Source organism: Halichoerus grypus, chromosome X (assembly GCF_964656455.1).
Source record: "Halichoerus grypus chromosome X, mHalGry1.hap1.1, whole genome shotgun sequence".
NCBI classification, from domain to species: domain Eukaryota; kingdom Metazoa; phylum Chordata; class Mammalia; order Carnivora; family Phocidae; genus Halichoerus; species Halichoerus grypus.
The window spans coordinates 132,129,485-132,145,652 of NC_135727.1; the positions used below are offsets into that span (position 1 = coordinate 132,129,485).

Consider the following 16,168-nt stretch of genomic DNA (forward strand, 5'->3'; position numbering starts at 1 on the left):
GGTTGGGAACCTTGTCCCGTTTTGGTACCTGCTCACGGGGCCAGTGCGGGGAGACAGGCCTTGAGGCCCATTTGCCGCCAATGCTCCTCTCCCCCGTGGCTGGCTGTGTGAGGGACGGGGGGGTGTCCTGCTCCCAGGCCTGTGGCCGGTCCCAGCCCCGCTCCACCCTCCGGGCCTTGGGCCTTCAGGCGTGTAAACAGGCCCGTGTTCAAGGGTGGGGGACTCTGGTGTCCGCACACAGACCCGACGGGTTCGGGTCACACACGTGTTCCCTGTTCCCATCAGAGGCCACTCAGCCCCCAGGTCAGGGTCATGCAGGGTCAGGCACGTTTCCACATGTGGTTTGCGGCACAGGAGCGGAACCCATGGTAGGGCGTCCCCTCTGCCCCTCGCGACGGGGCCTCCATGCAGGAGTTCTCAGTTTGGTGGGCACGGGGCTGCCTGCTCGGGGTCCTGACCCCCACCCCCAGGAGGGTTTCAAACGGGCAGGGGGCACTTCGAGCATCCCCCGTCCCTCCCCATTCGGGCTCTTGGCAGGTGCTGGGCTGGTCTTCGTTCAGCATTTGTGGTTTTCCCGGACGCCACAGAAGTGGAAGCCCGCCGTCCCCTCACACGGGCTCTGCCAGCACAAGGTGTTAGCGAGTCGGGCCTGTCGGTGGGCGCGTCGGGCACTCCACGTCCCCGCTGAGCAGGGTTCCAGCTCTAGGTGACCACCTGCCAGGCCACGGATGTTCGGTGGCTTCCCCTCTGGTTCTGGGCAGGTGTGAATAGCGCCGCTGTGAACCATTCCCACACTGGCCTTGTGTGAACGTGGGCTCTCACGTCTCTGGGTTCAGTGCCTGAGGCTGCGGGTCACGTGGGGACGCCTGTTTGCCCTCACCGGAACCCGCAGTGGCGTCCCACGCGGCAGGTGACGGTTCTAGCTGCTCCGCATCCTCGTCAGCGCGGTCTGCTTGCGGTCATTTACATGTCAGCCCGTCCCTGGCATGCCACCGGGCGTGTCCCCTCGTGGCTGTGAGTGTCCCCGTCCTCGTCTGGCCTCCGTGGTCCCCGGGGGATGTGCCTTGTGTCTGTGCGTTCTCCGTGTCGGATCATCCGCTTTCTCACTGAGGTTTTACGGTTCTTCATAGCTTCTCGATACGAGTTCTCTGTCGGATCTGTGGTTTGTTGACTTTTTCTCCAAACTTGTGGCCTCTGTTTTCGTTGGAACGTGTGTCTGAGAGAGCCGCTGTTCTCATTGATGAGGTGCCAGGTGTCTGTGCGTCGCCGCCACACGCTGTGTTCTGGTTCCCGTGTCAGACTCTGCTGCCTCGTCCAGACCCACAGAGCTCCTGTCTGCACATTTCAGTTCCACGTCCAGGTCTGTGGCCCATCCTGACTTGCGTGGGGCGTGAGGTGAGGGTCCAGGTTCCTGCCCCGCCGCTGCAGCACCATCTGGGGCGGGGCCCTCGAGGGGCTGGCCGCGTTGCTCACGGTGACGTGCGTGCGCTCCAGGTCTCCCCAGCGCACTCTGTGTCTGTCCGCGCACCTCTGCGGCCTGCTCGTGCCGCCACGGCCTGAGGGAGAGGCCTTCGCTCTCCTCCTTCACAGGTGTTCGGGCCACGCGGTGCTTTGCGTTTTCGCAGGAGTCGTGGAATCTGCCTGTGGGTTTCCTGAAGAGGCTGCGGGCCTGGTGCCGGGTCTCTGTGGGGGAGAGCTGGAGAATCGACTCCCTGGCCCCACCAGCTGGCTGTGGGGTGGATTTTGAACCCATCTGCGCTCTTCACCAGCCTCCCGGGCTTGTGTCTGCAGCTCCGTGGGGACATGGCAACCCCGTGGTCTGATGCCACCCGCATTCTTTCTCACGGTCGTGTCGTCGGTTCCTTGGCCTTTACGGCAAATCTAAGGATGAGCTTGTCTGTCCCGACAAAACAGTAGATGGAAGGTTCGATTATTCATTTTCCGAAATCTCATGTGGCGTGGAGACGGTTGGCATCTCGGAGATGCCGTGTTTCCTAACCCACAAGCGTGTGTGTCTCCGCGTAGTCAGGTACCATGCTTTTCCGCCAGGATTGTGTGGTTTTCGGCACCTGGATCTTTCTGTCCTTTATCACGTAAGTGCTTCCTGACGTCTGGTGTTGGAAAGGTTGTTTAAACTTGGCACTTGTGGTTCTTTGTGGAAGGCGCACAGCAGTACCGTCTACCGATCTGTAGTTTACACTTGTGTTCGATGCACCTGTTGGCCGCAGGAGCGTCTGTATCGGTTCTCTGGGGCTTCGTGCGTGGACAGTCACGTTGCGGGTGAGGAGGACACTTTCACGTTGTCTGCCCACCCGCCGCACTTCCTAGAATGTCCGCTACGATGTTGGGTGCCAGGGGGCGTGTGTCCTTGCCTGGTCCCCAGTCTGAGATGCAGAGGGGTCGTCATGGACGACGAGTTGTGATGTCAGCCCAGAGCAAACACTGAATTCTGGCAGATGCCCCTGTGGATACGGGGGATCTTCACAGGTTGGCCCCAGAGAAACCCTACTTGGTCACATCGTCCGATCCCGTTCACAAAGTCAACTTGTGGCCTCTTACCTCGTGGCACCACGTCTCGTGCTGGTGTCCAAGTAACGCCGGCCTCCAAGTGCGGGCACGGCTCCTCTTCCCTTGGGCTGGAGGCAATCCGCCAGTGACCCCGCTGGGCCTGAGGCTTCCCCGGGGTGAGTTCACAGCCGTCCGGGGGCTGCCGGCAGCGCCTCGCGGGCTGTGGTGCACGCGTACCCACGCACGTGAAAGAGGGGCGCCCTGCCCCGGGCTGAGGCGGCCGCGCCCCCGTGTGCTTACCAGCCCGTCCTTGCAGGTACGAAGCCGAGCTCAGCCCTGTGGACCAGAAGCTGAGCTCCCTGAGGTCTCCGCTGGCCCAGAGGCCCTTCTTTGAGGCGCCGTCCAGCCTGGGCACCGTCGAGCTGTACGAGTATGCGTGTGAGGACGAGGACCTGCAGCCCTCGTGACCCGCGCCCAGGTCTGGATGCAGAGCCGCTTTCGTGTAAAGAACAAAACTGTTTGATCGTTGAGCTGTCTGTTCTAGAAAATGAAGTGATTTGTATGGGATGATAAATTTTTATTTATTCAACACGGAAGCTGGTCAGGTGGTCATTGAGCGTGTGTCCCCGCCTGCCTGGGACCCCTGGCTGGGAGAGGAGACACGCCGGCCCCACTGTCTAGCTCCTGAGTGCAGGCGTCTGGAGACACCCGCCGGCCGACCGGCCGCTCGCAGGGCAGCCACGTTCTGCTCCAAAGCATGGGCCTCAGGCGTGAGCCGCGCACAGACTTCGGGGCTTGGATGGCCCTGTGTTGTTCTCACGTCGTCGGTCAGGAACATTCCAGGGGCCCCGGCGCCACAGTGGCCCCAGGACCTTCCGTCCACAGGAGCGTCTCCAGGTGCCACCCCGGCTGCAGCCCTGCGCGCGGGGTTTGGGAGGGAGCACCCCCTCGAGCGTACTTACGTTTTCATGTGAATGTACAAAAGGTGTAAAGTTAACTTTTACTTGGTGTGTATAGCAGTTTAAAAATGTTTTACGAGATCACGTTTGTATTTTTAAATAAAGAATTTAAGGATTTTCTGTGATGGGCTCGGCTTGCCCAGCCCACGACACAGCACACACAGGTCACGACGGGCACAGACGCCAGGCGGGGACGCTACGGGGGCAGACGGCAGTGTCCCCACGGGAGACTCCACGCAGCGTGCACGGCTCTGGGATGCGGGAAGCCCGGCCGCAGGCCCCAGGCCATGGGGCCCCGAGTGTCCAGCAGGGTGGCCCTCCTGCCCAGACCTGCACACGGGCCACCCGTGGTCCTGATGCCACGGCCAACGGCCGTGCTCTCCCACCGTGGCTTCCAGAGTCCTGGGGAGGACACAGCCAGAGGCACTGGTGTTCCCCCCGCCCCCCGGACGGCAAGCCCCCAGACCCAGGTCTGCGCGGGGCTGCAGAGGACTGAGGTCCCGGGCCAGTTCTTGCCTGTGCAAAACTGGCAGGAGGCCTCCCCACAGACCGGCCTCGCTGTCCGTGTCCACACGGGGGCCCCGAGAGTTCTGGTTTGGCACCAACACGGGGTCTGAGGCGCGCAGTGCCCCACCCTGCGTGTCCAGGGAGGGCGGCCTATGTGCGTCCAGCCCCCGCCCCGCGTCAGCTGCAGCTTGGCTTGCCTGAAGCGAGCAGGTGCGGAGCCGACCACGGGCAGCAGGCCCGTACCTGCCCTGCATCCGGCCCTCAGCGCCGGACGCCAGGCAACGCCCAACAGCGGGGCCCTGGGAAAGGAAGAGCTAGCGCCGCTCCGCGTAGGACCACGTCGGACTAGGGAGCCAGCGCGATGCTGCACGGCCGGCGGCAAAGCTGGCTCCGGAACCTTCCAGCCAAGCACAGCAGTCGCCAGAGGGAAGTCGCAGGTGAGTAGGCACCTGGTGGGTAGGTGGGTGGGTGCGTGGGCACCCCGGGGGGCCCCAGTCAACGGCCACGTGGCCCTCTCCCCACATACGGGGCTGGGATGCGCAGGCGCAGATGGCAGAGGTCACCGTCATCCGCCGGGAGCCCCCAGGGGCCTGGGTCAGCCACACCTGGACGCCGCTGGCTCCCCCAGCCCAGGAACGCAAGGCAGCAACCGAGGAGGAACACGGAACTCCTGACGTGAGTCCCAGCGGGGTGTGTGTCCTCTTCAGTCTGACGCCCCCTGGGGATGGACAGACGGACAGCCTTCAGGACCCACAGACAGACATGTGGACGGAGAGACGGACAGCCCTCAGGACCCACACACAGACACGTGGACGGAGACACGGACAGCCCTCAGGACCCACAGACACAGACACATAGACACACGGACAGCCCTCAGGACCCACACACAGACACATGGACAGACACACGGACAGCCCTCAGGACCCACAGACACAGACACGTGGACGGAGACATAGCGGTGCACACCGTGGCCCGGGCTGGTTTCCAGTCAGCGTGGGGTGGGCATTTTGGGTGGGGTGGACAGCGGACTGGGACCCCCGCCCGCCAGGCCCTGGGAGCAGCAGAGCAGGGCGGGGGATGCGGAACGGGCACGGGGCACAGCCTTCCCGCACTCCCGCTGCCCAGGGCCCCCGGCTGGCACACTGACTCCGCCCAGGTGTCCGCACGGTGGAGGGTGGGTGTGCACGCGGGGCTGCCTTGCCAGGAGCCTCTGCACCGCTCTGAGGGCCATGCCAGACCCATCCTAGAGGTGTGACTTGGGGGCCGCCAGGCAGGAGCCAACAGAGATGCTGAGGCCCCCAGGGCACCCCAAAACCTAGTGTCCTAAGCCAAGCAGGCCAGAGCGTGGGGACCACACCCTGCCAGCCTCAGGCCCCTAGCACACCGCGTGAGCCTGGAGCGCACGCACCTGGGACGGCTCAGGGGCCTGCCCCACCCCCAGTCTCGCAGCCAGGTGATCGTCCACACGGCAGACACCTGGTGAGCTGTCGGACCGGAGCCCAAATCTCCAGCCCCACCCCCCCGCCATGAACATGCGGACGGACCTGCTCCCACCCCCACTGGGCACAGAGGCCACAGTGTCACCCAGGAGACCCCATCAGATGGGACGTCCCGCCTCTGCACCACCCTGGGATGAGGGGGCCGTGGCAGGAAAGGCAGGCCCAGGCCAGCGCCCCCACGTGGCCACCGCCCGGGGGGCCCAGCCTGCACCGACCTCGTGGACGGAGATGCCTTCCACGTCCACGTCTTCGTTGGAAGAGTTCTCAGAGTCCTCCGACGACAGGAAGTCAACATCAAAGACGTCCCTGCCAGAAACAAAGGGTGGCCGGTTGCCAGGGACACGGAGACAGGGCCCCAGGCCACGGCAGGAGGCCCCGGGAGCACGAGCCCTGCAGGGAACAGGTGTGGACAGCCCTGGGAAAACACAGGACATGGACAGACGTGGACGAGGCACGGCCCCCAGGTCGTGGGCAACCAGTGGCACTGAAACACTGTCCCATCCCGTTCTGCAGGGTGGGCAGTCCTGCACGGTGTGGGCAGTGGGGTCAGTCGGGAAGAGCCCCTGGCTGCACTCCGGGGAGCGTTCTTACAGGACAGCGGTCTCTGCACACAGGCAGACGTAGTCCCATCCCTGCCTCAGACCCACGCAGGACCCCACCCCATCAGACCAGCCCCGTCCCTGCCTCAGACCCACACCGGGACCCCCCCCATCAGACCAGCCCCATCCCTGCCTCAGACCCACGCGGGACCCCAACCCATCAGACCAGCCCCGTCCCTGCCTCAGACCCACGTGGGACCCCAACCCATCAGACCAGCCCCGTCCCTGCCTCAGACCCACACCGGGACCCCCCCCCATCAGACCAGCCCCGTCCCTGCCTCAGACCCACGCGGGACCCCAACCCATCAGACCAGCCCCGTCCCTGCCTCAGACCCACGCGGGACCCCAACCCATCAGACCAGCCCTGTCCCTGCCTCAGACCCACGCGGGACCCCAACCCATCAGACCAGCCCTGTCCCTGCCTCAGACCCACGCGGGACCCCAACCCATCAGACCAGCCCCGTCCCTGCCTCAGACCCACACCAGGACCCCAACCAACCCATCAGACCAGCCCCATCCCTGCCTCAGACCCACACCGGGACCCCAACCCATCAGACCAGCCCCGTCCCTGCCTCAGACCCACATGGGACCCCAACCCATCAGACCAGCCCCATCCCTGCCTCAGACCCACACCGGGACCCCAACCCATCAGACCAGCCCCGTCCCTGCCTCAGACCCACACCAGGACCCCAACCAACCCATCAGACCAGCCCCGTCCCTGCCTCAGACCCACACCAGGACCCCAACCAACCCATCAGACCAGCCCCGTCCCTGCCTCAGACCCACACCAGGACCCCAACCCATCAGACCAGCCCCGTCCCTGCCTCAGACCCACATGGGACCCCAACCCATCAGACCAGCCCCGTCCCTGCCTCAGACCCACACCAGGACCCCAACCAACCCATCAGACCAACAACCCTTCACGGCCGCCCCAAGGCTCTGCTCTGGAGAAACCCACGAGGACGACCACGAAACCAGGCAGGCAGAGGCCCGACAGGCTGCCCCACTGAGGGCAGACCCCCCCCCCCCCGACCTGGAGGACGACGGCCTCACCTCTTGGACTTCTGGCCCTTGGAGGAGTTCCTCGTCTCTCTGTCCCCGGTGCTGGAGCTGGCCAGGGTGTCTGGTGTCCAGGTGGAGCACGTCCCCACGGGCAGCTCTGCGGTGCCAGGAGCGGTCAGCCACGGGGCCCCAGGGCCACCCCTCCCGACCCCGGACACCCTCCCCACCTTGGGGCCGCTTGCTGTCTTTGCATATGGCGTCAAACGGGTTGGCGGCGGGCTCCTCCTCCCCCTGGGCCACGTAGTCTGTCCTCATCAGGGACTTGCGGTAGACGAGCATGGGGTTCATGTCCCCCTCCCCAAAGACAGGCACACCCTCAGGGATGGAGTCCTGGAAGTGGGTGAGTCTGCGGGCAAGGGTGGATGTGGCAGGGGGATGTCAGAGGAGACCCGGCAAGATCCCCAGGAACCCATGGGGCCCCCGGTGTCCATCCCCTGCTGGGGGCTAAGGACCATGGAGCCATGCTGGAGGGGTGCCACCCAGTGGCCGCAGGTCGGTCCTGCGGCCCAGAGACCAGCGCCCCCCCAGGACCCCAAGCAGGCCTGGGTCAGCCCAGGGAAGGCAACCCTCAGCAGGGTCGTCCCCACCCGAGAACCTTCCCGTTTCTGCATCCTCCTCCCCACAGGGCTCCCACCCCCGTGTCCCCAGGAGCCCGTCCCTGCCCCCACCGCCCAGGGGTCCTGCCTTCCCGGGTCCCCAGCGCACTCACGCAGCTTGTCGCTCTGCTGGTGGGATCTTGCAGGAGAACTCGGCCAGCACGAGCAGGAAGCTGAGGTTGGGGAAGCGCTGCCGAGCCTCCTCTTCAGGCACTGGGGACTCGGAGAAGGCAAAGGCCAGCCCACGCCTGGGGACAGGTGTCCAGTGGACAGGTGGGGCGTGGAGCAGATGCACAGACGGGGAGGGGGTGGGGCGTCAGGTGGGGCTCACATGGGGAGGACGGTGTCAGCTGAGGCCCGGGGAGGGGCGAGGTGCCAGGTGGGGCTCACCTGGGGGAGCGGGGCATCAGGTGGGGCTCACGCAGAGGACAGGGTGCCAGGTGGAGCTCACGTGCAGGGCGGGGGTCAGAGCGGGGAGCACGGTGCCAGGCAGGGCTCAGACCAGGGAGGGGGGTCAGAGCGGGGAGCACGCCGCCAGGCGGGGCTCACATGCCGGGCGGGGGTCAGAGCGGGGAGCACGGCGCCAGGCAGGGCTCAGACCAGGGAGGGGGGTCAAAGCGGGGAGCACGGCGCCAGGCAGGGCTCACACCAGGGACGGGGAGTCAGAGTGGGGAGCATGGCGCCAGGCGGGGCTCACGTGCGGGGCGGGGGTCAGAGCAGGGAGCAGGGCGCCAGGCGGGGCTCACGTGCAGGGCAGGGGTCAAAGCGGGGAGCACGGCGCCAGGCGGGGCTCAGACTAGGGATGGGGGGTCAGACTGGGGAGCACGGTACCAGGCGGAGCTCAAACCAGGGGCGGGGGTCAGACCGGGGAGCACGGCGCCGTGCGGGGCGGGGGTGGTCAGAGCGGGGAGCACGGCGCCAGGCGGGGCTCACGTGCGGGGCGGGGGTCAGACCGGGGAGCACGGCACCAGGCAGGGCTCAGACCAGGGACGGGGGGTCAGAGCGGGGAGCACAGCGCCAGGCGGGGCTCAGACCAGGGACGGGGGGTCAGACTGGGGAGCAGGGTACCAGGCGGGGCTCAGACCAGGGGTGGGGGTCAGACCGGGGAGCACGGCGCCAGGCGGGACTCACGTGCGGGGAGCACGGTACCAGGCGGGGCTCAGACCAGGGGTGGGGGTCAGACCGGGGAGCACGGCGCCAGGCGGGACTCACGTGCGGGGCGGGGGGTCAGAGCGGGGAGCACGGTGCCAGGCGGGGCTCCGACCAGGGGTGGGGCACAGGAGGCGGCGTTGTCAGAGAGCACCCCCTCCCAGCACGCACCTGTGGATCAGGTGGGCAGCGTCCGGGGCGCGGTCAAAGCCGAGGGTGAGCGCAAAGCGTCGGGCCAGCAGCCGGATGGAGTAGAAGGGGCCGCAGATGAACTCAATGGGGTCATAGCCAAGGCCATACGTGTCCACGTGCTTCTGGAACAGCTGCGGGAGCACAAGGGGCCGTGGGGTCAGGGTCGCCAAGGGCGCGTCCCAGGGGACTGAGGTTCAAGGACATCCAGAGAAGCCTCCCCTCCACCCCCAACCAGCGCCCCCCAGTGGTGAAACAGCATGAACGACCCGCTCCCGGAAAACAGGACCCCCGCAGAGGACAGGTGCAGGGGCTCCTCCGCAGGGCCACCCCGAGGCCGGGATGCCGGGGGGGGCGGGGACCACGCGGCACAGACCACGACCCGCAGCGGGGGCCGGGCAGCCTGCAAACGTCCCACGGGCACCCACACCGCCGCGTCACGTCTGCTCAGCGACCTCTCCTCTGCGTCGGACTCAACAGGAAACCAGCGAGGGAGAAGGAGCTCCCGATTTACGGAGAAATCACACACAGAAGGGGACACGGGGGGCCCGACACGGCGAGGACGTGCCCCCAACGTTCCACGCTCGCTCTGGGGAATCTGCGTCATCTCAACGTCCTACACGCAGGCCCGTCCCATGAGGAGGAGGAAGGAGGCCGTTTCCAAAGGAACAAGAAATGGCAGGAAAGAGTCCGACGTAAAGGCAGTCCTCAGCATGAGGGTCGGGACTCTGCACGGCCTCCAGAAACGGGAACGAGAAGCTGTGTTCCAGGAAAACCACGGGACAGAGACGGTCCACCAAGTGTCTGCGGAAAGCCCTGCCCGCTGCGCCCACAGGCAGCATGAGCACAAGGACCGGGACCCCACGCTGGGAGAGGGGATGCCAGATCCCGGCCCTTCCCGATACACCCGCGGAGGCTCGACTCCCCAGAGAGAAACGAGACCACGGCACCCACGGCACCCACGGCACCCACGGAGGCTGGCGGGCAGTCAGCCGTGTGGGGAACCGTGACCCCAGCATTGAGGACCAAAGGCAGTCCTTGCAAAGAGCTCAGAGCCAGGTGGGCGGCCCCAGACTCGGTGCACAAAGCCAGAACGGGGACAGAAGGGACAGACACCGTTGAGTCCGAGACCCCGCTGTCGCGTAACCCCACACAGCCTCGGCGAGAACCTCCCCACATGTGGACGTGGCCCCTCCTGACACTAGACGCAGACACACCCGTCTGAAAGCAGAACAGAGCACAGAACACGCCACATGTCTGAGTCGTGGTTCCACGGATCTGGGTAAACCAGCTGCCGCGGGGATGGAAGAACCAGAGTCACACACCACACACGCGTGCACACGGTGTCATGACAGACTGACACGGAGAAGACAGATGCCCCCCCTCAGGGTCAGTGGATGGGGAAGGGGGGCACCCACCCTGAAGGTCAGTGGATGGGGGATGGGGGGACGCCCACCCTGAGAGTCAGTGGACGGAGAAGGGGGGGCACCCACCCTGAAGGTCAATGGATGGGGGATGGGGGGATGGGGGGACACCCACCCTGAAGGTCAGTGGATGGGGGGACACCCACCCTGAGAGTCAGTGGACGGGGAAGGGGGGGCACCCACCCTGAAGGTCAATGGATGGGGGGTGGGGGGATGCCCACCCTGAAGGTCAGTGGATGGGGGACGCCCACCCTGAGAGTCAGTGGATGGGAAAGACAGGGACACCCCCTGAGGGTCAGTGGACGGGGAAGACAGGGACGCCCACCCTGAAGACAGTGGATGGGGGAGAGGAAACGCCCACCCTACAGGTCAGTCGATGGGGGAGGGGGGACACCCCCTGAGGGTCAGGGGATGGGGGATGGGGGGACGCCCACCCTGAGGATCAGTGGAGGGATGGGGGGATGCCCACCCTGAAGGTCAGTGGATGGGGGAGGGGGGACGCCCACCCTGAGGGTCAGTGGAGGGATGGGGCGACGCCCACCCTGAAGGTCAGTGGATGGGGGGACACCCACCCTGAGGGTCGGGGACACCCCCTGAGTCACTGTCAGGAGACCCAGCTCACCAGGAAAGCCGGCTGCGGTGGACTGAACATCTGTGTCCCCCAGAGTCCACACGTGCAAGCCTGGCCCCCAAGGGGTCTGCTGGGAGGCGGGGCCTTGGGAGGTGGTTGGGAGCAGATGAGGTCAGGATGGCGGGGCCCCCACGATGGGGTAGCGTTCTCGTAGGTGTCCAGAGAGCTTCTTGAGTTCCACCCATGGCCATGTGAGGACACGGCGGAAGGGGCCCATCCGTGAACCTCTAGAGGTCTCCCCAGAACCTGACCCCACTGGCACCCTGACCTTGGACTGCAGCCTCCAGCACACGGGAAGGGTCTGACCTGCCAGCCACCCTGTCCATCCGTCCGTCCGTGGCACACTCTGACCGCCAGGCCACCGACGTGCACCCATCTCAAGCGGCTGCTCACGCAGCACGAACAGGGGTGCGGGACTCCCGAGGAGCGGGCAGTGAGGCACAGCGGCACACGTGCCCAGTGTGTCCCCAAGGAGGCGCACCCTTCTGGGCCTGGGCGACGCATGGCGGCCTGGTGCCACGGGCAGCGGTCGCAGGGCGCCATCGGACTTTCGGGAACAGTCCGCTCACCTGCTGCAGACACAGAAGCAGGGACAGCGCATTGCGGAGCCTGTCGTTCTGCCTCGTCCTCGTCATGGTCTCCTTGATGATGTCGCCAAAGTGATGGTAGTGCTGCGAGTCCAAGGAAACGACCGTCACCACGGTGGCCACGGAGGCACAGACTCCTTACTACGCACGTTCCCAAATGACAAACTAAGGACGGCCGTGCAGCCCAGACCCACTGTCTGGATCCCAGGAAGTCCGTGAATGTGGATCCCGCTGTGCACTCAGCACCAACCAGGCCGCGTCGGGGCCAGGCCCTGGGCCAGCAGGACAGGGCGCATCCCACACGACCTGGGGAAGCTGTGGCCATCGGGCATCGCGGTCCAGGGGCACAGCTGTGCCTCCAGCACTGGCTGGGCCTCTCCCTCAGGGGCGCTCCTTCTGTGGGGAAGGCAGGGCCACCGGGGGAACTGTGGGCCGGGAGCGGCGGCAAGGCCTTTCAGAGTCACACCGACCTGCCTGTGCCAGAGCTGAGCCAGCCCGCGGGCACACAGCCGCAAGAGCCGACCAAATGTCTGACAACATACAGCCACCGTCACGGCCCCCAGGGCCTATGCAGGATAGGCTCAGCGCACAACTGCATAAGAGGTAAGTCTCAGGAGAGGAGGGCACCACCCCAACACACAAGACGCAGGGGAAAACCCAGGCAAGAATGTCCCTACACCCCATGCCATAAAGCTCAGGACCACGTGAGGTTAAAACAGGGAAAAGAAAAATACCGTCATAAAAATAAAGCTCAGTTAAAAAGTAATCGAGGGAATGTATTTCCCACAAATAACAAAGGACTAATGTCTTCGTTGTATTAGAAGACACCAAAAGAAGGTCTTGAGATGATTTCTGAGAAAGGAAATGACAGTGACTGACAGATGTATCTATTCACCCACCCATCCATCCATTTATCTACCCATCCATTTATCCATTCATCTACCCAACCACCCGTTTAACCACCCATCTACCCATCCATCCATTTATCCATCCAACCACCCATCTATCCACCCATCCACTTATCCATCCACCCATTTATCAATCCAACCACCTATCCACCCATCTATTCATCTGTTTACTTACCCACCCATCCATCTACCCATCCACTCATCCACCTATCATCCGCCCATTCATCTATCCATCCACCCACCCACCCATCCATTTATCCATCTACCCATCCATCCATTTATCCATCCATCCACCCATCTATCCATCCATCGATCCATCCACCCATATATCGATCCACCCACCTATCCACCCATCTATTCATGTCTATCTACCCACCCATCCATCTACCCATCCACCCATCATCCGCCCATTCATTTATCCATCCATCCACCCACCCACCCATCCATTTATCCATCCATCTACCCATCCATCCATTTATCCATCCATCCACCCACCCACCCACTTATCCATTTATCCATCCACCCACCCATCCATCCATCCACCCATCCATTTATCCATCCACCCATCTATCGATCCACCCATCTATCCACCCATCTATTCATGTTTATCTACCCACCATCCATCTACCCATCCACTCATCCACCCATCATCTGCCCATTCATTTATCCATCCATCCACCCACCCACTCACTTATCCATTCATCCATCCACCCACCCATCCATCCATCCACCCATCCATTTATCTATCCACCCATCTATCGATCCACCCACCTATCCACCCATCTATTCATGTTTATCTACCCACCATCCATCTACCCATCCACTCATCCACCCATCATCCACCCATTCATTTATCCATCCACCCACCCACCCACCCACCCATTTATCCATCCATCTACCCGTCCATCCACTTATCCATCCATCCACCCACCCACCTATCCATTTATCCATCCACCCACCCATCCATCCACCCACCCATCCATTTATCCATCCACCCATCTATCCATCCACCCATATATCGATCCACCCACCTATCCACCCATCTATTCATGTTTATCTACCCACCCATCCATCTACCCATCCACTCATCCACCCATCATCCGCCCATTCATTTATCCATCCATCCACCCACCCACCCATCCATCTACGCAACCACTCATCCACCCATCATCAGCCCATCCATCCACCCACACATTTATCCATCTACCTGTCCCTTTATTCATCCATCCATTTATCTACCCATCAGCCCATCCATCTATTTATCCATCCATCTACCCATCCATCCATCTACCCATCCATCCATCCATTTATCCGTCCATCCACCCACCCACCCATTTATCCATCCACCTATCCCTTTATTTATCCATCCATTTATCTATCCATCTACCCATCCATCTATTTATCCATCCATCTACCCATCCGTCCATCTACCCATCCATCCACCTATCCATTTATCCATCCATCCACCCACCCACCCACCCATCCATCCACCCATCCATTTATCCATCCATCTACCCACCCACCCATTTATCCATCCATCTCTCCATCCATTTATCCACCCATCCACCCACCCACCCACCCACTCATCCACTTATCCATCCACCCATTTATCAGTCCAACCACCTATCCATCCATCCATTTATCTACCCACCCATCCATCTATCCATGTGCTCATCCATTTACCCATCCATGCATTCATCAAAACTTCTGGGCTTTTGTCAATACCAGGCACTGATGATGATAATCACTTGGGATATGTCAATGATCAAAGCCAAAAAGATCAAGTCCTTGCCCTCACAAGGCTTGCATTCAATCTCAGTACTAATGAAAGAATGAAATTATAACAGCAATGCTTCACTGAACGAGACCGCATAGTTTTAAAAGACAAAATGTGTTGTCCTAAATGAAAATATACTGTAGGAGTTAGGTTTGGGAAGAGGTGTTAGTGATATAAAAATCCTTATGAGGGACGTCTAGGTGGCTCAGTTGGTGAAGTGTCTGCCTTCAGCTCAGGTCATGATCCCAGGGTCCTGGGATCGAGTCCACATGGGGCTCCTTGCTCAGGGGGGAGCCTGCTTCTCCCTCTGCCTGCTCTGCCTACTGCTCCCCCCGCTTGTGCTCTTCCTGACAAATAAATAAATAAAATCTTTAAAAAAAAGATTCTAAAAATGCTTATGAGGCACTCACAGGGATGCCACCCACACGCGCACACAGGTGGGCTCATCCACGGGAGTTGGTGAAGGAAACGGGAGAACGAGTTAACGACAATGAGTCTGTAAATCTGGGTACTTTCCACTCATGTTCTCCGTGCATTTGGAATCTTTTACCCCAATTCTGTGTCTTACACAAGAGAGCAGTGGGCGGGGGAGGGTGAGCTCGGGCCGCGGGGACGGGAGAGCCGGGCAGAGACCTTCAGGTAGAACTGGTAGATGTCAGCGGCCGCGCTCATCTCCAGCACGTTGCAGACGATGAGCTTACAGAACACGGCCAGCATGTTTCTCCTGTGGAACAGCTCATGTAGCTCGTCCGCATCCTCCTCCTTGTAAACTCTGCTGGGACCTGGAGAGACAGCCCACTCTCTGCCGTGTCTTCCTGCGGCCCCCCTTGCCATGGGGCAGCCGTGGGGCAGGCAGGGGCATGGCAGGGCACAGCAGGGAGTCTGATCCGGGGGGCTCAGGGGTGCCAGCGTCGTCTCCGGGAACCAGTGCCAGGACAGCAGTGGGTCAGAACCACCACTGGACATGCTGACCCCCAGAGCACAGACCCAGGGCCACACGGGAAGCACTGAGTGCTGCAGGGTCCCTGTGTTTCCAGGTCCTGACCGCCTGGTCAGAGCTCCCCCCGACCCTTCTGTGGCAGCATGAACCAAGAAGACAGACGCGTGGGAAATGCAGCTCCAGATCCCAGGGTGCTAGTGCTAGAGCACCCCACAAGGCCCGTCCACCTCCCACCCCAAGCCCCCACGGGCCCTCCTGCCCCTGGGCTGCCGCAGGTATCCCCACTCAAAGGTCTCTCCCCCTTCCCTGCCCCAGGCCCCTGGGAGGCTGACCTGCGGCTCCTGTGTCCTCCAGGAACACGTGCTCCCTGACAAAGGTGAGCAGCTTGCACTGCAGGACGTGATCGGGGACGAAGAACAGTAGCCCCAGGCCCTTGTCCTCCTCAGGGCCCTGGTGGCTCAGGATGAGCAGCAGGTCACAGAGCAGGATGAAGGCCTGAGGGGGTGTGAGGAGGTGGGGGTGAGGGGGCACCGACAGGGACAGGCATCCACCCCACAAGGACAGATCCCGTCTGCTGCCCCCGCAGCCTCCCAGGGCAACCCAGGGATGGGTGAGACCCATAGCACAGGGAGGGGTACAGCATCCGGCCCCTCAAAGACATCCCCCCTCTGAACCCCACCCTGCAAGCTCTACACCAGAAACACACAACACAAAGACATACAACATACAAGCGAGAAATAACCACAAACATACAAACCAGAAACAACACACACACGGTGAACAGAAATGTCCCCAACATCCAGGCAGGAGAGCGGTGCGGGCCAAGGCCGTGG

At 62.6% G+C, this 16,168-nt stretch overlaps 2 protein-coding genes across 3 annotated transcripts in view; one reads left to right on the forward strand and one right to left on the reverse strand.

The window, feature by feature from the left end:
* Positions 1-3,587, forward strand: part of PPP2R3B (protein phosphatase 2 regulatory subunit B''beta) — a 54,745-nt gene extending 51,158 nt beyond the window's left edge. For both annotated transcript variants that reach the window (XM_036096470.2, XM_036096472.2), the window contains exon 13: positions 2,825-3,587. In XM_036096470.2, the coding sequence (XP_035952363.1) occupies positions 2,825-2,975 (151 nt within the window). In that variant the 3' untranslated portion in view covers positions 2,976-3,587. The remainder of the gene's footprint in view (positions 1-2,824) is intronic.
* LOC118538479 (cohesin subunit SA-2-like) overlaps positions 3,495-16,168 on the reverse strand; it is a 73,443-nt gene continuing 60,769 nt past the window's right edge. Inside the window, exons 24-32 of the mRNA XM_078064555.1 lie at positions 15,668-15,830; positions 15,029-15,177; positions 11,693-11,794; positions 9,051-9,202; positions 7,844-7,978; positions 7,302-7,480; positions 7,126-7,231; positions 5,689-5,779; positions 3,495-4,692 (exon numbers count right to left, since the gene is read on the reverse strand). Coding sequence (XP_077920681.1) covers positions 4,678-4,692; positions 5,689-5,779; positions 7,126-7,231; positions 7,302-7,480; positions 7,844-7,978; positions 9,051-9,202; positions 11,693-11,794; positions 15,029-15,177; positions 15,668-15,830 — 1,092 coding nt within the window. The 3' untranslated portion in view covers positions 3,495-4,677. The remainder of the gene's footprint in view (positions 4,693-5,688; positions 5,780-7,125; positions 7,232-7,301; positions 7,481-7,843; positions 7,979-9,050; positions 9,203-11,692; positions 11,795-15,028; positions 15,178-15,667; positions 15,831-16,168) is intronic.